A 27930-nucleotide genomic window follows, 5' to 3' on the forward strand; every position below is an offset into this window, starting at 1 on the left:
ATGGAATATGCCATGCGGGAGACTGACCCAGATAACAAGAAAAATCTCAGCTTTTCCTGGAATTCATGGTCAGCTTGTCAATAAATGCAAGCAGCTGTGCACCTTTGCAATTTAACCGTTAGGATTTGAATTTCCTTTTCTCTTGGGTATTCTTTTATGGGAGGACTGGCCAGCCTTACCTTTTTATTAACTTACATCCACCTTGCCTACGTGTTACTTTCTTTGCCTTTCTTGGTTGGATTGGTAGTTTTCCCACACATGGGCTTTCTTCTTCCTCACTGATAACTGCTATGCCTTTAAAAATAATTTAAGTACATGAATTTAGTCAATTTACTGTTTTTTCTGTTTTTATTTTTATTTTTTTTCCAACCACATAACATCTTTAGGAATGAAAGCAACTATGCTTTCTTTTCTTTCTTTCCTTCTTTTTCTTTCTTTCTTTCTTCCTTCCTTCCTTCCTTCCTCCCTCCCTCCCTCCCTCCCTTCTTTTCTTTCTTTCTTTGCTGTTTTTCTCACTCTGTGCCCCCATTCTCTGAGACTCTTTCAGTCTTTGTCTCCCAAATGAACATGCACAATTCCTGTCTCGATCGATCTATATAAATATTGATTCCCAAACCTAGAGACTGCCTCCCAGGAATAAGAAGTAAGCACAGAAGTCTGTATCACTGGGAGGGAAGACAGAATAACCACAAGAGTTCTAACCCTAAACAGGAAGCCAAGATAACATTTACTGACCACTTACTGTGTGCCAGGTAAGCTTCTAATGCTTTAAATGTATCAATATTAACTCATTCCATCCCCACAGTAGATACTGCCCCAGATAAATGAAACAAAACTGTCTAAGATCACACAGCAGAGCAGATTCCAGAGCCTGTGTTTATACTTTACATCCTTACTCATTGAGTTCCTCATTAATTTGGGAACATTTCCTGCCAGAAAGAAGCGAGTCAAGAGGTGACTAAAGTATGGCATTAATTAGTAGTTAAATTGATGTGCTTCCCAGGTGCTAGAACCACGCTCTGAAATGGCATGATTTTTCAGTCCCCCATTTCAGGGATGAGGGAACAGCTTTTAGAGATGTTAAGTAATTTGCCCAAAGTCACACAGCTAAGAAGCAGCGGAGCTGGGACTGTTTGAGTCCAAAGTCCACAACGCTCTTAACCTCTACACTACACTGCCTCAGATGAATTCGGGCAAGGAAGATCCGAATGGGGCAACGTTCCTGTCCCCACCTCACACCCCGCTCCCCGGCCCGGGGTGTGCCCAGTAAGTTAGCTTATGTTCCAAGCTTCTGGATACAGACCCATTTACGTAAGTGATATGCAAACGCAAGTAAATGTAATTTTCCACATTTGCTGAAAATTCAAATAACGTCGATGGCGGGGAAAGAGGACACATCCCATTAGCTCCGGGCTCACTCTGATCCCGTGCCCTCCCGTGCCTCGAGGCAGGCGGGGGAGGAAGCGGCTCCGGATGGAGAGTAAAGTGACAATCGGAGAAGGAAAAGCAGCCTTTCCTCCCGGGGGAGCTGAGGCGGCCCGGCGGGCAGAGGGAACCTGCAGAGGGCGGTTTCTCTCCTCTTTTCCTGTCCCACCCAGCCGGCTGCCCCCTCGCCCCCCCGCCCCCGGCCGGCCTCGGCAGCTAACTCTGAGCGTCTCTGCGCTGCTTCCTCAGCTCTGGGTCCCCGGCGGGTCCCCGCGGTGCCTGCGGTTCCCGCCCCCGTCGAGTTGAGCAGGACGCGCGGCGCGGCGCCTGCCGTTCCCCTGCAGCCCGTCCGACTGGTAAGGTGAGCACGCGGAGGTGGGGACCCGGGCAGGGCCGGAGGGCCAGGCGAGCCCTGTCGCCCACACTCACGCTGCAGCCGCCGAGGCCGCGTCAAGAACTGAAACCGAGAGCGGCCGAGCTCGGGCCTCGGCTGGAGCCTCCCGTCGCGGCGGCTCGGAACCGGTGTCTGGGACGGGCCGCCTTCGGAGCGCAGCGAGCCCTGCCTGGCGCGGGTAACGCAGGAGGGCTCTGGACCGGGGTCAGGGCGCGGGGGGCGGTGCCGCGGGCTCGAGCCCCGACGTCCGCGGACGCGGCGAGGGCCCCAAGGTGCCAGAGTCTCGGCCGGGCCGGTGGTGGGCGGCCGCGGGGGCCAGGCCAGCGGGGCTCGGTAGACCGCGCGGACGTTGCAGCGGACGACCGAGGGGGCACTGGGGGCGGAGGGCCGAGCCCCGACAACTGGCCGTCTCGGGCGGGCCAGAGGGCGACTGACGACCCTCCCTCCGGTGCCCGGCGCCTGGCTCCCCGGCCCGGCCCCGCCGCTGCCCCCGCGCCGGCCCCGAGCCTGGGCCGGGGGCCTGACCTCCCTGCGCTCTCCTGACACCTAGTGGACGGCTCCCCCCAGACTGCGGGCTGGGAGAGAACCGGGGACCTGTTACCTCGCCTGGGTGAAACTGGGTCCGCTGCTAATTTGCATACATTTACCTAACTTTCTCAGGCCTTGAGAAACCTCCTAGGTGAATGTGGTGGCCCAATGAAAGGATCCCCGGATAGACGTTCAATAGGGCGGGGGGTGCGGGGGGAGAGTTGGGTAAGGGACTCAGGAAAACCTGGCACCAAAGGCTTTCCTGGGATTTCCAGTCATCTTCAGCCCCAGGCATGGGCCTATCCACCTCATTCCGCTCTTTGTCCCTCTTCCTACAGATCTGCACCTCCCTGCAGGTGCCTGTCCACCTGCCGAGATGACTAGCCTCCCAACCACGCCTTCTCCAGGAGGTAGGTGAAGGCCTTTCCCACTTCAACTGCCCCACCCTAGCCCAGTCCTGGAATTCCCTGAGCCCTCTGCCCAGGTGGGAAGACTCCCACTACTCTCCACCTGCCTCACACCAGAAAAGGTCCTGGGAGGAAGCAGAAGGCAACCAGCGTGCACACTTTAGTGCAGTTTGAATCTGAAGTTTCATGCACCTGGAGCGATTCCTGGTACTACTACTTAGAGCTTTGTCACCTTGTGACCTACCCTCTAAGCTCCAGTCTCATTTGTAAAACCGGGGAAATAGTACCTTATTTGTGAGGATTAAATGAGATAATCCATGTAAAACACCTAGCACAGTGTCTCATATCTAGCAAGCACTCAGTAACATCGGTTATTATTACTGGGTGCTTGTTAGAAAAGCCCACCTATTCCTAGAAAGGAATTCTGCGGCACGTGGGATCTTAGTGCCCCCACCAGGGATCGAACCCACGGTGCCCCCTGCTTTGGAAGTGCAGTCTTCATCCCTGGACTGCCAGGAAGGTCCCTCTGCCTGCTTTCTAATTCCACTCCTCTTATGATTCACTCCAGCATCAAAAATCCCTTGTTCCCCAGAACTATTGTTACCCTTGTTCCCTAGTCAGGGATCCCCCTCTTTCCCCTTCACGTTAAGAATGGATTCCCCCTGGGGCTTCCCTGGTGGTGCAGTGGTTGCGAATCTGCCTGCTAATGCAGGGGACACGGGTTCGAGCCCTGGCCTGGGAAGATCCCACATGCCGCAGAGCGGCTGGGCCCGTGAGCCACAACTGCTGAGCCTGCGCGTCTGGAGCCTGTGCTCCGCAACGAGAGAGGCCCGCGCATCGCGATGAAGAGTGGCCCCCGCTTGCCACAACTGGAGAAAGCCCTCGCACAGAAACGAAGACCCAACACAGCCAAAATCAATCAATCAATCAATCAATCAAACATACGCATCTGATTCAAGATCCTCATTAAAAAAAAAAAAAAAAAAAAAAAGAATGGATTCCCCCCCCCCCCAAAAAAAAAAAAGAGAATAAGAATGAATTCCTACCTTACATTTCATAACCAAGCTGAGCTGGACAACCCATCAGATACTCATTGGTTGTTTTCATTACATGTTAATTAGGGTAAGGGAGGAACAAAACCTTGGTTGGTCTATACACCTTTGTTTCCATATGCGGTCTCATTTGTCATTAGGACAGACATTCTCTGCTTTACTGATGTGGAAACACGTGAGTGAGAACCCCAGGGGAAGTCAAAGGCAGTGTCCTCTGTGACTGGTGATATAGCAATTCAGACCCTTAGTTGTCTGCTGGAGATAAGAAAAGGGAGAAGTGGGTAGCCGTCTAGATTAGTTAGTACAGGCTTCATGAGTGGGGAAGGGATGGAGCCCTTACCCTTGAAGGATGGGTGAGGTTTATACAGGCAAAGAGGGGTGCAGCAGGGATTCCAGATAAAGGTAGCGCCGCCACTTCTGAAACTACAGAGACTGTGCTTACCTTGGAGGGTATTCTGGGGGACAGGGCAGAGGACCTCCGGAATAAACCTGCCTGTAGGGAAGAGAGGTGGTACTTGCTTGGGCAGCTGAGAAATTAGGACTGGGACAAAAGCAGAACTATATACATTCTGTTTTAAATTTTGTGGTAAGATAAACATAATATAAATGTTACCATTTTGATTATTTTTTGGTGTACAGTTCAGTGGTATTAAGTATTGAGTGATATTCACATTGCTGTACAACTGTTACCACCATCCATCTCCAGAACTTTTTCATCTTCCCAAACTGAAACTCTGTATCCATTAAATAATAACTCCTCATTCCCCCTTCCCCACAGCCCCTGGCTACCACCGTTATACTTTCTATCTGTATAAATTTGACTAGGTACCTAGTGTAAGTGTAATTATACAAAATTTGTCCTTTTGTGTCTGGCTTATTTCACTAGCATAACATCTCCGAGGCTCATCCATTTTGTAGCATGTGTCAGAATTTCCTTCCTTTTTAAGGCTGAATAATATTATATGTATATAATGTATATCATTTTGTTTATCCACTCATACATCAGTAGATACTTGGGTTGCTTCCACCTTTTGGCTGTTGTGAATACTGCTGCTGTGAACATGGGTGTACAAATATCTCTTCGAGTCCCAGCTTTCAATTCTTTTGGGTATATACCCAGAAGTGTGGTAATTCTGTTTAATTTTTTGAGGCACCGCCATACTGTTTCCCAGGGTAGCTATACCATTTTACATTCCTACCAGCAATGCATAGGGTTCCAATTTCTCCATATCCTTGACAACACTTGTTATTTTCTGATTTTTAATAGCAGCTATCCTAATGGGTGTGAATGGTATCTCATTGTGGTTTTGATTTACATTTCCCTAATGATTAGTGATGTTGAACATCTTTTCATGTGTTTATTGGCAACTGTATATCTTTTGGAGAAACGTCTATTCAAGTCCTTGCCCATTTTTCAGTTGTCTGGTTTTGTTGTTGTTGAGTCGTATGTTTACATTTTCAACCCAACAAATGACATGAGTGGAGTGGTATTTTAGGACATATATAGTCCCCTACCCACTGGGTCCAAGCAAATGTAAGTTCAGGGACAGAAGTGGAGAAATTACAGACAGGGTGAGGGCTTGTACTTTGAAGAATGGGATTGTTGAGGGTCTTGCATGTCTTTTCCCCACCTCCCCACCTATGCCCTCTCACATCCCTTTGCCCCAATCTATAAAGATCTCCTAAAGGAGATATCCTTTAAGAGGGCTGAAAGTGAGGGCCACATTAGAACTTTCAGGGGCCCTTGGCACTTTTGCCTTTGTGGGCCCATTCCTCCATTTAAAAAGGTAATATGTTAAAAATTGTATTTTACAACTGTGTTGGTATAAGGAAGAATACAATATTAATATACAATAAAATTATTAATGGTTATATTTATAATTGATTGATATAACAATATTATAATTTCCTTGACATAAACATTCAATTTTTTCTTCTGATTTTAAAAGAAATTAAGATCATTAAAAAACATTTTCATGGGCCCCTAGAAGTATGGTGGACCCTAGGCGCGTTGCCTGCTGTACCTAGTGCATAAGTTGCCCTCTTGGAAGGAGAGTGGGGTGGAATAGGCATTGTCCGCTCTGCCCACCCCACTGGGTAAAGCCCATCCCTTGCCATGTAGTCACACTAGCTACATCCTAGGTTGGCCTCTCTCTAGATTAGACACTCAGTGTTGTTCATCTCGCTTATTCCTCATCACAACCCTGTGAGCACATTTCATTCTCATTTTACAGAAGCAAAAACTGAGGTTCAGGGAAGTTAAGAAATTTTCAGAGGTTAAGAAATTCTCCCAAAGTCGTGCAGCTAATAATGGCAGAGGCAGGATATTGTGCCAAGTCCTGTATTCTTTCCGTCATGGTATACTGCTCTCAGCCACTCCACCCCATGGCTGGGGCACATGAAAGAGAAGGAAGGAGAAAGGGAGCAGAATTCCAGGGCGGGTTCCCATGGAAAGGAGAACTGGGGGAGCCGCCCTTTGCTGGGCAGGGCTAGAGCAAATAAATAGGTTGTCAGACTCAGGTGGCAAAGGATCTGATGCCTCAGTGATAAGAGATTTAGCCCAGGAACAAGGGCCACAAAGAAACCAACCGGTATCTAGGTTAACAAAAAAAAAAAAAAAAAAAGGTGAGTGAGCCAAATAGATCTTGAAGTTCATTTGCTATAGGTTAGGATTTGGGTGGAGCCTCAAATCTCAAATCTTGTGGTCCTCAGCCCCAGGCCTCCCTCCTTAAAGAAAATAGGTGCTACAGTCTTTCTAAGCCGGAGAAGGGAAGGAACAAAGTAACATTCTTTTTTTTTTTTTAATATTTCTTCTTTCCTTAGTATATTGCCTTTCTTATTTATTTATTTATTTATTTAGGCTGCACTGGGTCTTGGTTGCGGCACACGGGATCTTCACTGAGGCATGCAGGATCTTTTAGTTGCGGTGGGCAGACTTCTTAGTTGCGACATGCAGACTCTTAGTTGTGGCATCCAAACTCATAGTTGAGGCATGCATGCGGGATCTAGTTCCCTGACCAGGGATCGAACCCAGGCCCCCTGCATTGGGAGCACGGAATCTTACTCACTGGACTGCCAGGGAAGTCCTCAAAGTAACTTTAGTCCTTTGTTTGGAAGAGGAGACAGGAGAGAAATGGGGTAGGAACAGGAGATAATAGGGGGAAAGCTGTAAACCATTTCCCCCCTTGTATGCCACGTTTCCTGAACTTAGTTTACTTTGTTGTTGTTGTTCTTTCATTACAAAGCTATTACATGCCCCTCAGGGAATAACCTTCTAGACTTTTTCTATGTGTGTGTGTGTGTGTGTGTGTATATATATATATGTTTATAGTTTTATTTTACTTTACTTTTTTTTACAGACATGTAATCATATAACACATACAGCCCTAGCAATTTGCTTTTTTCGTCTAACCACATATTCTGTCCCAGTAATTGCAGATCTACCACATTCTTTTTAACAACTGTCTACTATTTCCAGAATGAATGACCTGTCATTTATTTAATCATTCCTCTGCTGATAGACATTCAGATATGTGTCACTCTTGCAAACAGTGCTTTAGTGAACACCCATCCTGCAATAAAACTCTGAGAGGGCTTCCCCAGTGGCGCAGTGGTTGAGCATCTGCCTGCCAATGCAGGGGACACGGGTTTGAACCCTGGTCTGGGAAGATCCCACATGCCACGGAGCAACTGGGCCCGTGAGCCACAACTACTGAGCCTGTGCGTCTGGAGCCTGTGCTCCGCAACAAGAGAGGCTGCGACAGTGAGAGGCCCGCGCACCGCGATGAAGAGTGGCACCCGCTCGCCGCAACTAGAGAAAGCCCTTGCACAGAAATGAAGACCCAACACAGCCAAAAAAAAATAAAATAAATAAAAAAATAAAAAAATAAAAAAATAAAACTCTGAGAACCAAACCCAGTGGACACGTCAACAAAATGTTTAGCTGGAGGCAGAGCAGGGATGGTTCCAGAAGTTGCAAAGAACCTTGAAGTGAGGAGATAGATTTAAAGCCTGGCTGGGCCAACTACTGAGTGACGGTGGGCTGGTTGACGAAGCTTGCTGAGCTACCTCAATTTTCTGGCTTGTACATAATGATAATACCAACCCTACTTACATCACATTCTTGGGGTGGAGATAAAATAATGTATGTTTTGCAAACTGTAAGTCATAAATATAGATTACCGTTCTGATACGTAAAGCCCGAAGGCTCCAGCTCATTAGCTCGGACACCCTGTGACTTTTAGTCTGAGAAAACCTCTTCTGTGTGGAGTAGAATTCAAATTCTTGATTTTTTTTTTTTCTTTTGGCCTTGCTGCGCGGCATGCAGGATCTTAGTTCCCTGACCAGGGATCGAACCCATGCCCTCTGCAGTGGAAGCACGGAGTCTTACACACTGGACCACCAGGAAAGTCCCTGATTTGTTAAAAATTTTTATTGGACTATAGTTGATTTACAATGGTGTATTAGTTTCTGCTGTACAGTAAAGCGAATCAGTTATACATATACACATATCCACTCTTTTTTAGATTCTTTTAAATTTTTGATTTTTTAATAGACATTTTATTTTGGAATAATTTTAGATTTATAGAAAAGTTGCAAAAATAGTACAGAGAGTTTGTATACCCTTCAGCCATGTTTCCTCAAATGTCATTTGGTACATTTGACGTCGATAGAGATGACCACAGTACATTTGTGAAGACCAGGAAATTAACATTGGTATGATACTGTTTTTTTTTTTAATGCATTATTCTTTTCAATTTTAATTTATTTATTTTTAAAATATTTATTTATTTATTTTGGATGCACTGGGTCTTAGTTGCGGCATGCGAGATCTTCATTGTGGCATGTTTAGTTTCAGCATGAGGACTCTTAGTTGAGGCATGCATGTGGGATCTATTTCCCTGACCAGGGATCAAACCCGGGACCTCTGCATTGGGAGTGCAGAGTCTTCTTACCCACTGGACCACCAGGGAAGTCCCAACATTGGTATGATACTGTTAACTAAACTACAGACTTCATTGAGAGTTCACCAGTTTGAAAATTTTATTTTGTAGAGAATTCTGATAGAACATTTTCAATTTATAAAAATTCTAACATTAAGGCTGAGAAAGGTCCTGAGGGTCAGATAGTTCAACTACCCGTTCTGTGCTGGAATTCTCTCTCCAGTTCCCCATGAAGCATCTGCCCAGTTTTGCTCTTCGTTCTCTGGGGAAGACATCCATCTCCCATTAGTTTCTGCCATTAGTCCTCTTGTACAGGTCATCGTTGGTATATTCAAGGACAGCATTCAAGTCCTAACCCTCCATCCCCAACTAAGTTTTCACTCAGCTTTCTCTTGCAGGCTTTCCTGATCTGATATGGTTTCCAAGCCATTCACTGTGTTGGCTGCTCAGCTCAAAACTGGCACCCAGATGCAACTCAGTGGCCTAGGAGTAGTGCAGAGTAGGGCTGCACTGTTGATGCCGTTGTAGAGACCACATTTATATTCATGGTGCCTAAAATAACAGCAAGTTTTAAATATTTTATGATTATAAAAGTCATTATCATCCTAAGAAATTTGGCAGATAAAGGAAAAGAAAGAAAATAAAAAGTATCCAAAATTCTACGACCTTCCTATCACTCTTGCTGCTATTTTGGGTTCTATTCTTCCAGTGTCGGTGAATTTCTAGTGATCCCACTGTAAGTCTTTTATAGATGCTGCTAATCTGTGGCTTCCCCATTATTTGTGAGTAGTTGATTTCCCGGACCTAAGAGCAAGGTGTGTGTTGAATTCTTATCTTGTTCAGTTTGGCCAATTTCTCCAGTCATTTTAAATCTCTGTTTATCAGCTTACTAGTTGCCCCTCTAACTTTGAGTCCACAGATTTGTTGAACCTTCCCTGGGTCTACTGGGGTCTGTATTTACCCAAAGGACACTAAACCCTTCCATACTAAGCCTGTGTGGAAGGCACCAGTAAGCCAGAACACCAAAACAAAAGCTCTCACAAAGGATTTAATATTCACTTTTTTTTTTTTTTTTTTTTTGGACTGTGCTGCCTGGCTTGTGGGATCTTAGTTCCCCGACCAGGGATTGAACCCGGGCCCTCGGCAGTGAGAGCACAGAGTCCTAACGACTGGACCACCAGGGAATTCCCTCACTATATTTTAAAGACAAGCAAAAAAGCCAAGAGTTGTTACCATAAAGGGAAAATGTATTATTGGACTTTCTTATATCTGTCTTGTGATTTAGTATTTTTATTTTTTTATTTTTTAAAATTTTTTTAAATAAATTTATTTATTTTTATTATTTATTTATTTATTTATGGCTGTGTTGGGTTTTCATTGCTGCGCGCGGGCTTTCTCTAGTTGAGATGGGCGGGGGCTACTCTTCATTGCGGTGCGCAGGCTTCTCATTGCGGTGGCTTCTCCCGCTGCGGAGCACGAGCTCTAGGTGCGTGGGCTTCAGTGGTTGTGGCATGTGGGCTCAGTAGTTGTGGCTCGCAGGCTCCAGAGCACAGGCTCAGTAGTTGTGGCCCACGGGCTTAGTTGCTCCGCGGCATGTGGGATCTTCCCAGACCAGGGCTTGAACCCGTGTCCCCTGCATTGGCAGATGGATTCTTAACCACTGCACCACAGGGAAGTATGTATTTTTATTTTGAATTACACAAAGGCCTTAATTTGGCCCTGGCATGGTCTGACATAATAATATCAATTCAAAAAGAATTAAGGTCAAATCCCAGTGGAAGAAGAAGCTCTGTTTAGACTGGCATCACTCCATTCCCTGATGGCCAGTTACTCCCCACACTTAGTCCTTTTTTTTTTTTTAAATTTTTGGCCACGCTGCACAGCATGCAGGATCTTAGTTCCCCAACCAGGGATAGAACCCGCGCCCCCTGCATTGGAAGGTGGAATCTTAACCACTGGACTGCCGGGGAAGTCCCTACCCAACTTAGTCCTTAATAAAGCCAGGCTGTGTTACTCCACAGGGATATTGGAAACACTATCACGGTTCTGGGATGAGACGTTGGCTATTCAGGCAGCACCTTCAACTCATCTAACCCCCTCCCCATGCTCACTCTCAGTTGATGACACGGCCTTCTATTTTCTGGAGCAAATTAGAGTTCTCAGAAGAGAACTGCCAAAGGCTCCCACTGCCCCCATCTACCTACTGCCCACCTCCGTGCCCATGTGCACATTAGTCATGAACGACCTCTGCTGTCTGCAGCCAATCCCTTCATCCGTGCACTGGGTCCCATCCCTTCAAGGACATGGCTGCAGCCGTCAATTGTTCCCTCTCATCTGAGTCATTCCTGTCCATACATAAACAGGCTGTCATTTCTCCCATCTAAAAAAAGCAAAAAAAAAAAAAAACTTGAACTCTCTTCCCCTTCCAGCTATAGCCCTATTTCCCTGCTCAACTTTACAGAAAAAAAAAAAGAGTTTATATTCTGCCTTCAGTGCGTTTCCTTCCCTTTTTTCTCTTTTTTTAAAAATTTTATTGAAGTATAATTGATTTACATGTTGTGTTAGTTTCAGGTGTACAGCAAAATGATTCAGTTATACATATACATATATATCTATTCTTTTTCAGGTTCTTTTCCCTTATAGGTTATTACAAAATACTGAGTTTAGTGTCCTGTGCTATATGGTAGGTCCTTGTTGGTTATCTATTTTATAGATAGTAGTGTGTATTTGTTAATCCCAAGCTCCTAATTTACCCCTCCTCCCCCTTTCCCCTTTGGTAACCATAAATTTGTTTTCTATGTCTGTCTGTCTATTTCTGTTTTATAAATAAGTTCATTTGTTTTTGTTTTTTTTTTTAGATTCCACATATAAGCAATATCGTATCATATTTGTCTTTGTCTGGCTTACTTCACTTAGTATGATAATCTCTAGGTCCATCCATGTTGCTTCAAGTGGCATTATTTCAATCTTTCTTGTGGCTGAGTAATATTCCATTGTGTGTGTGTGTGTGTGTGTGTGCGTGCATGCGTGTGTGTGTGTGTGTGTGTATGTATATATATACCACATCTTCTTTATCCATTCATCTGTCAATTGACACTTAGGTTGCTTTCTTTTTTTCTTGAACCCACTCTAAACCAGGGGTTTATACTCAGCACTTCACCAAGCTTCTCTTGTCAAGGTCACTCATGACCTCTGTGGGAAAACTTGGTAGTCCTTGTACTTGGTCTCTTTGGCTGCTACTCCTCAGCCTCCTTTGCTGTTTCCTCCCTGGGCTCAGTCCTTGGTCCTCTTTATCTGTACTTACTCCCTTGGTGATCTCATTCAGTCTCATGATTGTAAAGGTGCTGACTTTTAAAATCTCCAATCCAGACCTCTTCCCCAAATTCCAGTCTTTTTTTTTTTTCCACATCACGCAGCTCACGGGATCCTAGTTCCCTGACCAGGGATTGAACCCACGCCCTCAGCAGTGAAAGCGCAGTCCTAACCACTGGACCACCAGTGAATTCCCCCAAATTCCAGTCTTGATGTCTGCAATCATGTCCAAAATTGAACTCTGGATCTTCCCCTCTAAACCTGTTCCACCTGCAGGCTTCGCATCTCAGATAACAGCAGGCCTTCTCTCCCTCCAGTTACCCAGGCCCCAAACCTTGGTGTTATCCTTGACTTCACCCCACATCCTCAGCCTTAACTTCAGAATATATCCAGAATCCCACCACTTTCTTTAAAAAAAAAAAAAAATTATTTATTCATTTATTTGGCTGTATCGGGTCTCAGTTGCAGCACGCAGGATCTTCGTCGCAGCATGTGGGATCTTTGTCGACGCATGTGGGATCTTTCGTTGCAGTGCGCAGGCTCAGTAATTGCCCCGCAGCATATGGGATCTTAGTTCCCCGACCAGGGATCGAACCCACATCCCCTGCATTGGAAGGTGGATTCTCAACCACTGGACCACCCGAGAAGTCTCCAGAATCCCACCGCTTTCTCACGGGACTGCTGCTAGACCCAGCCAGTGCCTTTGTGCAAACTAGAAAAAGACTCCCTCCTTTGGGTGGATTCAGCTGTGCCCACGTGTTGGGTATAATCTGCTTCTCCTCCTGTCTCCACCTTCTCACAGCCCGTTGTCCACATGCAAAGAGATGCTTTAAAACTCAGTTTCTGTTTCAATTACCTATTGCTGTGTAACAAACCACATCAACACTTAGTGAATTAAAACAACAGCAATTTATTATTTCTTACCATTCTGGGAGTTGGCTGGGCACTCCTCTGCTGTTTTCACCAGTGCTCACTCATGCAGCTGCAATCTGCTGGAAGGTCCACTGGGCTAGAAGGTCCAAAATGACCTCCATCACATGTCTGCCAGTTGGTACTGGCTGTCGGCTGAGCTGGGGGTGCCTCAGTTTTCCTCCATGTGGCCTCTTATCCTCCAGTGAGCCAGACTGGTCTTCCTTACAACATGGTGCTCTCCGTGTTTCAAAAGGGAAGTCTTTGGAATTTCAGGCCCCACCCTAGACTTAATGAACCATAGTCTGTATTTTTTTTTTTCATTATTTTATCTTATTTTTATTTTATTTTATTATTTTTGGCTGCGTTGGGTCTTCGTTGCTGCATGCGGGCTTTCTCTAGTTGCAGTGAGTGGGGGCTACTCTTCGTTGTGGTGCGCAGGCTTCTCATTGCAGTGGCTTCTCTTGTTACAGATCATGGGCTCTAGGAGTGCGGGCTTCAGTAGTTGTGGCACACGGGCTCAGTAGTTGTGGCTCGTGGGCTCTAGAGCACAGGCTCAGTAGTTGTGGCGCATGGGCTTAGTTGCTCCGCGGCTTGTGGGATCTTCCCGGGCCAGGGCTCGAACCCGTGTCCCCTTCATTGGTAGGCAGATTCTTAACCACTGTGCCACCAGGGAAGCCCCTATAGTCTGCATTTTAACAAGCTCCCTAGGAGATTCTTATGCACTGCAGAGTTTGAGAAGCACCCCTTTGAAATGTACATCCAGTCTCTGCTCAAAAACCTCTAAAAGGGTTGCATCTCACTCACTGAAAAAGCCAAAGGCCTTCCATGACCTTCAACACCCCTCTTATACAGCCCCTTCGACTTCACCTGCTCCTCCACTGCCCCTTGCTCCTTCCAAGTGACCTCCATGATGCACCTTTAACATGCTGAGCCTGTGACGGCCCCAGGTGCTTTTCAATATTATTTGATGGCCCTACCTTGAACTTGCTGTTCCCTCTGCCTGGAATGTTCCTCTCCCATGTCTCCTCATGGCTGCCTCCCTCTCCTTCTATAGGTGTTTATTTTACTCAAGTCACCTCATCAGGGACACTCCCTCACCACCCCTATCCACATCCCAACTCCTTATCCCCCTTCCTGGTTTTATTTTCTGTATGGCACTAACCAGCATCTAATATAGTATATCTTTTACTTCTTTAACGTGTTCATTGTCCATCTTCCTCCCGCATGATGTAAATTGTATGACAAAATGTTTTTCCTTTAAGTTGTGATAAAATTATACATAACATAAAATTTACCTTTTTTTATTGCATTTTATTTTTTTTGAATTTTATTTTTTATTTTTTCTACAGCAGGTTCTTATTAGTTATCTATTTTATACATATTAGTGTATACATGTCAATCCCAATCTCCCAATTCATCACACCACCACACCCCCACCCCCCTGCTTTCCCCCCTTGGTGTCCATACGTTTGTTCTCTACATCTGTGTCTCAGTTTCTGCCCGGCAAACCTGTTCATCTCTACCATTTTTCTAGATTCCACATATATGCATTAATATACGATATTTGATTTTCTCTTTCTGACTTACTTCACTCTGTATGACAGTCTCTAAGTCCATCCATGTCTCTACAAATGACCCAATTTCGTTCCTTTTTATGCCTAATATTCCATTGTATATATGTACCACATCTTCTTTATCCATTTTTCTGTCGATGGGCATTTAGTTTGCTTCCATGACCTGGCTATTGTAAATACTGCTGCAATGAACATTGCAGTGCATGTGTCTTTTTGAATTATGGTTTTCTCTGGGTATATGCCCAGTAGTGGGATTGCTGGGTCATATGGTAATTCTATTTTTAGTTTTTTAAGGAACCTCCATATTGTTCTCCATAGTGGCTGTATCAATTTACATTCCCACCAGCAGTGCAAAAGGGTTCCCTTTTCTCCACACCCTCTCCAGCATTTGTTGTTTGTACATTTTCTGATGATGCCCGTTCTAACTGGTGTGAGGTGATAACCTCATTGTAGTTTTGATTTGCATTTCTCTGATAATTGGCAATGTTGAGCAGCTTTTCATGTGCCTCTTGGCCATCTGTATATCTTCTTTGGAGAAATGTCTGTTTAGGTCTTCTGCCTATTTTTTGATTGGGTTATTTTTTTTAATATTGAGCTGCATGAGCTTTTATATATTTTGGAGATTAATCCTTTGTCCACTGATTCGTTTGCAAATATTTTCTCCCATCTTGAGGATTGTCTTTTCGTCTTGTTTACAGTTTCCTTTGCTGTGCAAAAGCTTTTAAATTTCATCAGGTCCCATTTGTTCATTTTTGTTTTTATTTGCATTACTCTGGGAGGTGGGTCAAAAAAGATCTTGCTGTGATTTATGTCAAAGAGTGTTCTTCCTATATTTTCCTCTAAGAGTTTTATGGTGTCCAGTCTTACATTTAGGTCTTTAATCCATTTTGAGTTGATTTTTTTTTTTAACTTATTTATTTTATTTATTTATTTTTGGCTGTGTTGGGTCTTCGTTGCCGGGTGTGGGCTTTCTCTAGTTGCGGCAAGCGGGGGCTACTCTCTGCTGCGGTGCATGGGCTTCTCATTGCAGTGGCCTCTCTTGTTGTGGAGCACAGGCTCTAGGCACGCGGGCTTCAGTAGTTGTGGCATGCGGGCTCAGTAGTTGTGGCTTGCGGGCTCTAGAGCTCTGGCTCAGTAGTTGTGGCGCACGGGCTTAGTTGCTCCGCGGCATGTGGTATCTTCCCGGACCAGGGCTCGAACCTGTGTCCCCTGCATTGGCAGGCGGATTCCCAACCACTGCACCACCAAGGAAGCCCTTGAGTTGATTTTTGTGTATGGTGTTAGGGAGGGTTCTAATTTCATTCTTTTACATGTAGCTGTCCAGTTTTCCCAGTACCACTTATTGAAGAGACTCTCTTTTCTCCATTGTATATCCTTGCCTCCTTTGTCATAGATTAGTTGACCATAGGTGCGTGGGTCTATCTCTGGGCTTTCTATCCTGTTCCAAAGATCTATATTTCTGTTTTTGTGCCAGTACCATATTGTCTTGATTACTGTAGCTTTGTAGTATAGTGTGAAGTCAGGTAGTCTGATTCCTCCAGCTCTGTTTTTTTTTTCCCTCAAGATTGCTTTGGCTATTCGGGGTCTTTTGTGTCTCCACACAAATTTTAAGATTTTTTGTTCTAGTTTTGTAAAAAATGCCATTGGTAATTTGATAGGGATTGCACTGAATCTGTAGATTGCTTTGGGTAGTATAGTCATTTTCACAATATTGATTCTTCCAATCCAAGAACATGGTATATCTCTCCATCTGTTTGTGTCATCTTTCATTTCTTTCATCAGTGTCTTATAGTTTTCTGAGTACAGGTTTTTTACCTCCTTAGGTAGGTTTATTCCTAGGTATTTTATTCTTTTGGTTGCAGTGGTGAATGGGATTTTTTCCTTAATTTCTCTTTCTGATCTTTCATTGTTAGTGTATAGGAATGCAAGAGATTTCTGTGCATTAATTTTGTATCCTGCAACTGTACCAAATTGATTGATTAGCTCTAGTAGTTTTCTGGTGGCATCTTTAGGATTCTCTCTGTATAGTATCATGTCATCTGCAAACAGTGACAGTTTTACTTCTTTTCCCATTTGTATTCCTTTTATTTCTTTTTCTTCTCTGATTGCTGTGGCTAGGACTTCCAAAACTATGTTGAATAATAGTGGTGAGAGTGGACATCCTTGTCTTCTTCCTGAACTTAGAGGAAATGCTTTCAGTTTTTCACCATTGAGAATGATGTTTGCTGTGGGTTTGTCATATATGGCCTTTATTATGTTGAGGTAGGTTCCCTCTTTGCCCACTTTCTGGAGAGTTTTTATCAGAAATGGGTGTTGAATTTTGTCAAAAGCTTTTTCTGCATCTATTGAGATGATCATATGGTGTTTATTCTTCAATTTGTTAATATGGTGTATCACGTTGATTGGATTGCTTATATTGAAGAATCCTTGGAGCCCTGGGATAAATCCCACTTGATCATGGTGTATGATGCTTTTAATGTTTTGTTGGATTCTGTTTGCTAGTATTTTGTTGAGGATTTTTGCATCTATATTCACTGGTGATATTGGTCTGTAATTTTGTTTTTTTGTATTACCTTTGTCTGGTTTTGGTATCAGGGTGATGGTGGCCTCATAGAATGAGTTTGGGAGTGTTCCTTCCTCTGCAATTTTTTGGTAGAGTTTGAGAAGGTAGGGTGTTAGCTCTTCTCTAAATGTTTGATAGAATTCACCTGTGAAGCCATCTGGTCCTGGACTTTTGTTTGTTGGAAGATTTTTAATCACAGTTTCAATTTCATTACTTGTGATTGGTCTGTTCATATTTTCTATTTCTTCCTGGTTCAGTCTTGGAAGATTATACCTTTCTAAGAATTTGTCCATTTCTTCCAGATTGTCCATTTTATTGGCATAGAGTTGCCTGTAGTAGTCTCTTAGGATGCTTTGTATTTCTGCAGTGTCCATTGTAACTTCTCCTTTTTGCATTTCTAATTTTATTGATATGAGTCTCTCCCTCTTTTTCTTGATGAGTCTGGCTAAAGGTTATCAATTTTGTTAATCTTCTCAAAGAACCACCTTTTAGTTTTATTGATCTATGCTATTGTTTTCTTTGTTTCTATTTCATTTATTTCTGCTCTGATCTTTATGATTTGTTTCCTTCTACTAACTTTGGGTTTTGTTTGTTCTTCTTTCTCCAGTTCCTTTAGGTGTAAAGTTAGACTGTTTATTTGAGTTTTTTCGTGTTTCTTGAGGTAGGATTGTATTGCTATAAACTTCCCTCTTAGAACTGCTTTTGCTGCATTCCATAGGTTTTGGATCGTCGTGTTTTCATTGTCATTTGTCTCTAGGTATTTTTTGATTTCCTCTTTGATTTCTTCAATGATCTCTTGGTTATTTAGTAACGTATTGTTTAGCCTCCATGTGTTTGTGTTTTTTAGTTTTTTTCCCTGTAATTTATTTCTAATCTCATAACGTTGTGGTCAGAAAAGCTGCTTGATATAATTTTAATTTTGTTAAATTTACCGAGGCTTGATTTGTGACCCAAGTTGTGATCTATCCTGAAGAATGTTCCATGTGCACTTGAGAAGAAAGTGTAATCTGCTGTTTTCGGATGGAATGTCCTGTAAATGTCAATTAAATCTTTCTGGTCTATTGTGTCATTTAAAGCTTATGTTTCCTTGTTAATTTTCTGTCTGGATGATCTGTCCATTGGTATAAGTGAGGTGTTAAAGTCCCCCACTATTATTGTGTTACTGTCAATTTCCTCTTTTATAGCTGTTAGCAGTTGCCTTACGTATTGAGGTGCTCCTATGTTGGGTGCATATATATTTATAATTGTTGTATCTTCTTCTTGGATTGATCCCTTGATCATTATGTAGTGTCCTTCCTTGTCTCTTGTAACAGTCTTTATTTTAAAGTCTATTTTATCTGATATGAGTATTGCTACTCCAGCTTTCTTTTGATTTCCATTTACATGGAATATCTTTTTCCATCCCCTCACTTTCAGGCTGTATGTGTCCCTAGGTCTGAACTGGGTCTCTTGTAGACAGCATATATATGGGTCTTGTTTTTGTATCCATTCAGTGAGCCTGTGTCTTTTGGTTGGAGCATTTAATCCATTCACGTTTAAGGTAATTATCGATATGTATGTTCCTATTACCATTTTCTTAGTTGTTATGGGTTTGTTTTTGTAGGTCCTTTTCTTCTCTTGTGTTTCCCACTTAGAGAAGTTCCTTTAGCATTGTTGTAGAGCTGGTTTAGTGGTGCTGAATTCTCTTAGCTTTTGTTTGTCTATAAAGCTTTTGATTTCTCTTTCGAATCGGAATGAGATCCTTGCCAGGTAGAATAATCTTGCTTGTAGCTTCTTCCCTTTCATCACTTTAAATATATCGTGCCAATCCCTTCTGGCTTGTAGAGTCTGCTGAGAAATCAGCTGTTAACCTTACGGGAGTTCCCTTGTATGTTATTTGTCGTTTTTCCCTTGTTGCTTTTAATAATTTTTCTTTGTCTTTAATTCTTGTCAATTTGATTAATATGTGTCTTGGCGTGTTTCTCCTTGGGTTTATCCTGCCTGAGACTCTCTGCACTTCTTGGACTTGGGTGGCTATTTCCTTTCCCATGTTAGGGAAGTTTTCGACTATAATCTCTTCAGATATTTTCTCGGGTCCTTTCTCTCCATCTTCTCCTTCTGGGACCCCTATAATGCGAATGTTGGTGCGTTTAATACTGTCCCAGAGGTCTCTTAGGCTGTCTTCATTTCTTTTCATTCTTTTTTCTTTTATCTGTTCCATGGCAGTGAATTCCACCATTCTGTCTTCCACGTCACTTACCCGTTCTTCTCCCTCAGTTATTCTGCTATTGATTCCTCTAGTGTATTTTTCATTTCAGTTATTGTATTGTTCATCTTTGTTTGTTTGTTCTTTAATTCTTCTCGGTGTTTGTTCTTTAATTCTTCTAGGTCTTTGTTAAACATTTCTTGCATCTTCTAGATCTTTGCCTCCATTCTTTTTCCAAGGTCCTGGATCATGGATCATCTTCACTATCATTATTCTGAATTTTTTTTCTGGAAGGTTGCTTATCTCCACTTCATTCAGTTGTTTTTCTGGGGTTTTATCTTGTTCCTTCATCTGGTGCATAGTCCTATGCCTTTTCATTTTGTCTGTCTTTCTGTGAATGTGGTTTTTGTTCCACAGGCTGCAGGATTGTAGTTCTTCTTGCTTCTGCTGTCTGCCCTCTGGTGGATGAGGCTATCTAAGAGGCTTGTGCAAGCTTCCTGATGGGAGGAACTGGTGGTCGGTAGAGCTGGGTGTTGCTCTGATGGGCAGAGCTCAGTAAAACTTTAATCCGCTTGTCTGCTGATGGGGGGGGGCTGGGTTCTGTCCCTGTTGGTTGTTTGGCCTGAGGCGACCCACCACTGGAGGCTACAGGCTCTTTGTTGGGGCTAATGGCAGACCCTGGGAGGGCTCACGCCAAGGAGTACTTCCCAGAACTTCTGCTGCCAGTGTCCTTGTCCCCTCAGTGAGCCACAACCACCCCCCACCTCTGCAGGAGACCCTCCAACACTAGCAAGTAAGTCTGGTTCAGTCTTCTATGGGGTCACTGCTCCTTCCCCCTGGGTCCTGGTGCGCACATTACTTTGTGTGTGCCCTCCAAGAATGGAGTCTCTGTTTCCCACAGTCGTGTCAAAGTCCTGCAATCAAATCCTGCTGGCCTTCAAAGTCTGATTCTCTGGGAATTCCTCCTCCCATTGCCAGACCCCCAGGTTGGGAAGCCTGACGTGGGGCTCAGATCCTTCACTCCAGTGGGTGGACTTCTGTGGTATAATTGTTCTCCAGTTTGTGAGTCACCCACCCAGAGGTATAGGATTTGATTTTATTGTGATTGCGCCCCTCCTACCATCTCTTTGTGGCTTCTCCTTTGTCTTTGGATGTGGGGTGCCTTTTTTGGTGTGTTCCAGTGTCTTCCTGTCGATGATTGTTCAGCAGTTGGTTGTGACTCCAGTGTTCTCTCAAGAGGGAGTGAGCGCACATCCTTCTACTCCACCATCTTGAACCAATCCTAAAATTACCATTTTAAAGGATACAGTTCAGTGGCATTATGTACATTCACATTGTTGTGCAACCATCACCATCATCCCTCTCTAGAACTTTCTCATCATCCCAAACTGAAACTTGGTAGCCATTAAACAATAACTCCTCATTCTCCCCTCTTCCCAGCTCTTGATGACCACTATCTGTCTCTATGAATTTGACTATTCTAGGTACCTCAGACAAGTGGAATCATATGATATTTATCCTTTTGTGACTGGCTTATTTCAGTTAGCATGATGTCTTCAAAGTTCATCCACATAGTAGCATGTGTCAGAACGTCCTTCCTTTTTAAGGCTGAATAATATTCCATTGTGTGTGTATATATATACACCATATTTTGTCTATCTGTTCATCTGTTGATGGACATTTGAGTTGTTTCACTTTTTAGTTATTGTGAATAATGCTGCTGTGAATATTGGTGTACAAATATCTGTTTGAGTTCCTGCTTTCATTTCTTTTGGATAGATACTCAGAAGTAAAATTGCTGGACTATATGATAATTCTGTTTAGTTTTTTAAGGAACTGTGAAGGCATGAGTTTTTGCTTGTTGTGTTCACTAATCTATGCCCAGGACCTTGAACAGACCCTGGCACAAAGTACACACTCCGTAAATACTTGTTGAATTAGCCTTTTAATTTCTCTGTCTATGAACCTGGAACCTCAGTCTAAAAAGGCTGTGTGACTTGTCTGACCCAGCTTGCTCCTAGTGGTCTCATATTAACTCTTAATGCTTGTGGTTTCAAGTTCAGGACCCCCAAAGCAGTTCCTTATAACTTGTTCTAGAATTTTGCTGAGGAACTATATCAATTTCACCAGTTGTTTACGGAATCCACCTCTTTCTGTGGCCCTTCAGGCTCCTGGCCCCTCTGTCTTTCTCAGAAGCTCCCGTATCATCAATAGCGATCCCATTTACATGTTCTTTCGGTGCCCTTGGCTGTCACTTACTTGGATCCCTTTTAGATTAGCTTGGTGCTTTCTGGGTTGTGTCCCTTCTCTTGAGCTCACTTCCCCATGTCACCAGGGCTCCTGCTCTCCTTTAGTGCAGAAATCATTCTCTTTGATAGGAGACAGAGGCAAAACGGGCTGGGAGAGTTCTAGTTTCTCTGTTACCTCCGACCTCTTAGCTTCAGGCCCAGACAGCAAGCCTGGCCCATTTCCTTGTTTTTGCTCCAGATATAACACTTTTTAAATTGTCCTTCCAATGTATTTGCCAACTTGAGCTGTATAGAGCTTCCTGACACTATTCTTCTAAGTTTCTGCTTTTAACCTTTATGTGCATTTTTGAAAAGATTCACATTCTGAAATCACATTACTGGAAATGGGCTTACAGGAAAGACAGAATTGGGACAGAACACTCAAAACTTTTGAAACTTTGTAATGAGAACCCTAAAAATACAACAGTCTGAATGAAAATATTGGCAGTTAAATCTCCACCATCATTGAACCTTGAATCCCTGTCCGTCCTAGACCCCCTGTGCCCTGGGGAGTGTGCTTCCTCCTTTTAGAAGCTGGTTCCAGAGAGACTTAACTTCCAACAGAGATTATTTTCATCAAAAATAAAAATCTGATGTAGGATCTGCCTTCTTCTAGTGTTTTCTCATAGAGGTAGATTTCATATAGAGGTAAATTTCTTACATGGCTCTGCCTTCTTCTAATGTTTTTGTATAGAAGTAATTTTTTTTTGTACCTCCTTCATTTGTACTTACTGCATCACCAGATGGCTTAATATTAAGTGGAAACCAACTGATAACTGCGTCCAAGGAAGGTACTTCTAGTGCATTTTATGTTTCTTAAGGTCTTTATTGATGAAATGTACTCTTCAGTTGTAGAAAGCCTGAGGTTGCATATGAGCCAACGTGACTGATATCATTCTGATATCATTCCCTGCTCACCAGTCGCCTGTGAGCAAGTTCACATTAAAGGAGCATTCTTTGTAATGCAACGGTCTGTATTTGATTGTGGTCCTCTGGTTTTTCTTCCGCAACTGTCCATATCTTTTTTTTTTTTTTTTTAAGAATCGTGTTGCATTCTTTTTTTTTTAATTAATTAATTTATTTTTGGCTGTGTTGGGTCTTCGTTTCTGTGCGAGGGCTTTCTCTAGTTGCAGCAAGCGGGGGCCACTCTTCATCGCGGTGTGCGGGCCTCTCACTATCGCGGCCTCTCTTGTTGCAGAGCACAGGCTCCAGACGCGCAGGCTCAGTAGTTGTGGCTCACGGGCCTAGTTGCTCCGTGGCATGTGGGATCTTCCCAGACCAGGGCTCGAACCCGTGTCCCCTGCATTGGCAGGCAGATTCTCAACCACTGCGCCACCAGGGAAGCCCCCATGTCCATATCTTTTAAAACCTTGCACTTTTGGAAAGCTGGTTGTGCTGCCTCATAGTTATCTTTTGTTACCTCTTCCTCTTTTTCCCTATTGGAAAAAAAAAAAGAAAAGGACAGCGTTAGGAAGGCTTAGTATAAATACCTTGCTTGGGCTTTGGAGGGGCTAGTCCTGGATTCAGATCTTGGCTCCATCCACTGTTCCTTCGTGTGTAATACGAGGGATGTCACTTAACTCTTCCCGGGCCTCAGGGTCCACATTGGCAATTAAAAACACCTGCTGTGAAGTGGTTGGTATTCTAAGGATTAATAATTATGTATACAAAATGCCCAGCACAAAGCAGGGACTTAGCAAATGGCAGCTGTTATAATTGGGATTATTTGCAGAATTTCCCAACTAGGAATCATCTACCCTCCTGGATTCTCTTTCCGAGGACTCATACATATCTGTTCTCTGAAGCCTCACTAAAATTCAGCTCCGTGGTTGGGTCCCTGGCGAACCTCATCACTGCTGCTTGCCCAGCATCTATGACAGTGCCTCTGGCACGTGGTAGGTGCAAACTAAATTCTTGTTGATCGATTGAACTGAATCTTACTCATCTTTATATTGAAGCTTCTGTACATACATTATTCTTCTCGGTGCTTTGTGTATCTTAAGTTCTCAAATGTTTAAGAAAGACAAAACTGAGAGCAGCTGTATAGAACTCTAGATCAATGGTGGGAAGATGGTGTGCAGTCCCAGGACATTTGGGGGAGGAAAGCATGCATGGTGAGGAGCAGCAGTCTGAGGCAGTGATCAGGTGGATAAACTTCAGGGCTTGTCTTTGATGGAAGTCACAGTATAATCTCAGAAGTGACAGCCCATCACTTTGGCTGTATTCTGTTTGTTAGAAGCTAGTCACTGGGTCCAGCTGACACACAGGGAGAGGGGCTTAACACAAGGATGTAAACACCAGGAGGTGGGAACCATCGGGATTCATCTTAGAAGCTGCCTACCACACTCCTATTTTACGCATGGGAGAGAAACTGAGGCTCGGAGAGGTTTGGTAACTTCCTCAAGGTTACCTAGGACTATGCTGGGGCAGGATTCAAACCTAGAGCGGCTTTCCCTTTCAGTGATGCTTGCCTGCACGTTTTCTCATTTAGCCTTCGCAATAGCCCTGCAGAGTTGGTTAATATAGTTCCTACTGGTTACAGATGAGAATGGATGGATGAATCGGGAGATGTAACCATTTGCCCGAAGCCACAAAGTAGCTGACTGTATCACCGCTCCTAAAGAAAGAGTGGAGAAGGGTTTGGCCTGGCCCTGGGAGCGGGGTGGCGATCCAGGCAACCCATATCTGCTTTTCCTGTGGCAAAACCAGGACGGTTCAACAGGCCTCCCCTGGCCTGTGTGAGAAGGTCTTTCAACACCACTAACCCCTCTTGGCACCGCTCCCAGGCTCACCAGGCCACCGCTAGTGACTGAATTTCCCTTGTCCTGGATGGAATCCTGAAGGTGTCGGGCGAGAGACAGGAATCAGGCTCACGCCCTGTGCTCCGGCCACACTGGCCTTTGGGTCCTCTCATCTCGGAGCTTTGATCCAGGCTCTTCCCTCTGCCTAGAATGTGCCCCACCTCCCGCCCCTTTCACCCTGTAAACTCCTACCCCTGCTTCAGCCCCCAGCTCAAATCCTGCTTCCTGGGGAGGCTGTTCCTGCTGGCAGACAGTAGAGAGTTAATGAGTGCTGCTATTATTATTTATTGAATGAATACTGAGATGCCTCCTGTGGGTGATTTTAGGGTCAGTCAGACTGTTTTCCCCAGGATACCTCTGTCCTGCAGTAACTAACCTTTTCAAACGCCTACACTAAAATGCTAACTAGGAGAGAACTGAAGGGCTTCCTGACTTCTTTTGGAAACACTTAGAAGTCTGGGTAGTGACTTTAGGAGTGGGACTTTCAGGCTCTGAAGGACAGATAGACCAATAGCAGAAGGAGATATGGGATATATTTTAGGGTAGGAGAGGCCTTATTTCAGAACCTTTCAAATGGCAGGGCTTACTCTGGAAGCGTAGAAAAGGGTTTTAATAAGGGAAGGAGCATTATTTCATTATTAAAAAATAATGTTTAGGGTTTCCCTGGTGGCACAGTGGTTGAGAGTCTGCCTGCCAGTGCAGGGCACATGGGTTCGGGCCCTGGTCTGGGAGGATCCCACATGCCGTGGAGCAGCTGGGCCCGTGAGCCACAATTGCTGAGCCTGCGCGTCTGGAGCCTGTGCTCTGCAACAGGAGAGGCCGTGATGGTGAGAGGCCTGCGCACCGCGATGAAGAGTGGCCCCCGCTTGCCACAGCTGGGGAGAGCCCTCGCACAGAAACGAAGATCCAACACAGCCATAAAATAAAAAATTAAAAAAAAATAATAATAATGTTTACAAAGAGTTTGTAAAAACAGTGAAGAAATGCATGTGGCATATAATATAAATATATTGATATATACATGTATATACATTTATCATTTATCTCATTTATGCAAAAATGTATTCCTAATAATAGCTTACCCTTATTGAATTACTTAATACATGTCATAACAACCCTATAAAGTAGGTACTATTATCTCTATTTTCCAGATGAGGATGCTGATGCACAGAGGGGTTAGGTAATTTTCTGAAGATCACACAGCTAGTAAAAGAGCTCAGATTGGAACCTAGTCAGTCAGCTCTAGAGCCCATACTTTTTTTTTAAATTAATTAATTAATTAATTAATTAATTTTTGGCTGTGTTGGGTCTTCGTTTCTGTGCGAGGGCTTTCTCTAGTTGTGGCAAGTGGGGACCACTCTTCATCGCGGTGCGCGGGCCTCTCACTATCACAGCCTCTCTTGTTGCGGAGCACAGACTCCAGACGCGCAGGCTCAGTAGCTATGGCTCACGGGCCTAGTTGCTCCGTGGGAGCATGTGGGATCTTCCCAGACCAGGGCTCGAACCCGTGTCCCCTGCATTAGCAGGCAGATTCTCAACCACTGCGCCACCAGGGAAGCCCCCTAGAGTCCATACTTTAACCACTATGTTAGACAGAGAGAAATCCATCAAAATGTTTATCGTCTTTGGTGGTGGTTTGTTTTCTCCTCTATTCTCCAGGTTTTTCTTTACAGATGTCCTATAGGAGTTAAATGATAAAAGTCTGAATAGGGAAGAAGGTGGGGTAGTGAAATTGAAGGACAAACGTGTTTTAGAACAAAAGAATTCACCCCATTTCCTTTTCCACTTTGCTAAATTTTCCAGAAGAACCGATGGCCACCCCAATCCTACAGGCCACTGAGGCCCTGTCCCCAGAAGCTGAAGCCAGCACAGCACTCATTGCAGGTAACAGGCTCTGAGCCAAATCAAGGGACCTTCTGAGCTCAGGGGCTCTGTTGCTCCAGAGACAATGTGATAGACCAGGATTTTCCCTACATGGGAAAGCACCACAAATTAGAGACCAAATCCATTAATGGGCTCGTTTTGGCATGCAAGTCATATTACACACACACACACACAAGGTTATAAAAGACTCTTAGAGGCTTCGTGTCAGAGGTGCCGCCAGTAAATGACAGGTTGGGAGGTGGCCACAAATAGCTGCAGTGCATATGGGCACTACAGTTGAGTATGGGGGTAGGGATAAGGATGTGTGCAGTTTGTTGAGTGGGTGAGAAAGAGGATGGGAGGGATCAGAAACCCCTACAGGAGGCTATGAATTTTAAAACCCTTCCTGTTGGGATAAGCGATTTCCTGTTTCCTTCCTTCCTGTTTCTGTCATAATCATCAGGAACTAGTTGAGAGGGAGTTCAGTTTTGTCAGAAATCAAAAGCCTTGTGTCCCTAAGCACAAAGAGGCTCCAGATATCACGTACCAAGGAAGTCGGGCTTGGTGGGAGAATATGGATTTGGAAGCGGACGCTTAGTTAACTTCAGCAGGAGGATCCTCACCAAGAGTGAGGGGACCGTGTAATGCAGGGGACCTTGTGAGTTACTGAGACGTCCTCAATCCTGAAACATCTCTGCATTTTCCCTCTCCTTTCCAAGTTGTTATCACAGTGGTCTTCCTCACCCTGCTCTCAGTCGTGATCTTGATCTTCTTTTACCTGTACAAGAACAAAGGCAGCTACGTCACCTACGAACCTGCAGAAGGCGAGCCCGGCGCCATCCTCCAGATGGAGAGCAACTCAGCCAAGGGCAGGGAGAAGGAGGAACATTTCATCTAATGGTTCCCAGACCCCAAGGAGCTTATCCAGGCTCCAGCGCTAACACACAATTAGGTGAAAGTTTTATCTGAAACCGGTGAGAAGCATCGACTGATAGTGGCAGAACTGAGCTCCTTCTGGGACACAGGCACAAGTGCTAACATCACCGACGCCAGCGACTGGGGACACGAAGAAAGCTGCTCATGACGTCTCTAGCCAGGCGTTTGTCATACAGCCGGTGCTTCTGGCTGACCAGCGAGGTTGAGCTGTACCAGGCAACACTGGAATATGTGCCCCGTCATCTTCACTTTTTTCACAGGTCGAAGGGAAGGAGGAGAGTTGGGGGTCACTGGATGCTCCTCTGGCCCATACCTGGTCACCTAGTGACAGCCCAAGTGGAAATAGCGTCCCACAGAAGTTCTTCCCGGAGGCCGGACACCACAGTGAAAGGCCAGGCCAGGAGGGGCAGGAGACTGTGGAGACCTCTCTCCTGATGAACGTGCCACATCCCTTAATCTGAGCCCTTCCTTTCCATATTCCCCAGCAAGCCAGACTTCTTAGGCTATTTTTCTCAGAATTAAAATCTTTCGTTGATACAGAAATCAGATTCTCATGTGTAAGAAATAACTACCTTTACACTTTTTCTTTGCTTAAACTTTGACAGTTTCTTTTGCTCACTTAACTCCTTTGCCTGTGTTCTCTCCCAAGCAAAGGGGGCCCCAGGAAAGTTTCAGAAGTTCCCAGAACAATCTCAGGGGCTTGAAACAAAGATGGTCCTGGGAGGTTTGTCCTAGAAGAGTGTCATT

General features: G+C 44.3%; 1 protein-coding gene across 1 annotated transcript; it reads left to right on the top strand.

Annotated features, from left to right (window-relative positions):
- SMAGP (small cell adhesion glycoprotein) lies at positions 1–27710 on the top strand. The gene is made up of 5 exons (XM_057557545.1): positions 1–68; positions 1675–1997; positions 2686–2757; positions 26188–26268; positions 26967–27710. The coding sequence occupies exons 1-5, from the start codon at positions 1–3 to the stop codon at positions 27143–27145; spliced, it is 723 nt and encodes a 240-aa protein (XP_057413528.1). The 3' UTR covers positions 27146–27710.
- The last annotated feature ends 220 nt before the right edge of the window (positions 27711–27930 follow it).

The sequence above is a fragment of the Balaenoptera acutorostrata genome, chromosome 11, assembly GCF_949987535.1.
Source record: "Balaenoptera acutorostrata chromosome 11, mBalAcu1.1, whole genome shotgun sequence".
Lineage (NCBI taxonomy): Eukaryota > Metazoa > Chordata > Mammalia > Artiodactyla > Balaenopteridae > Balaenoptera > Balaenoptera acutorostrata.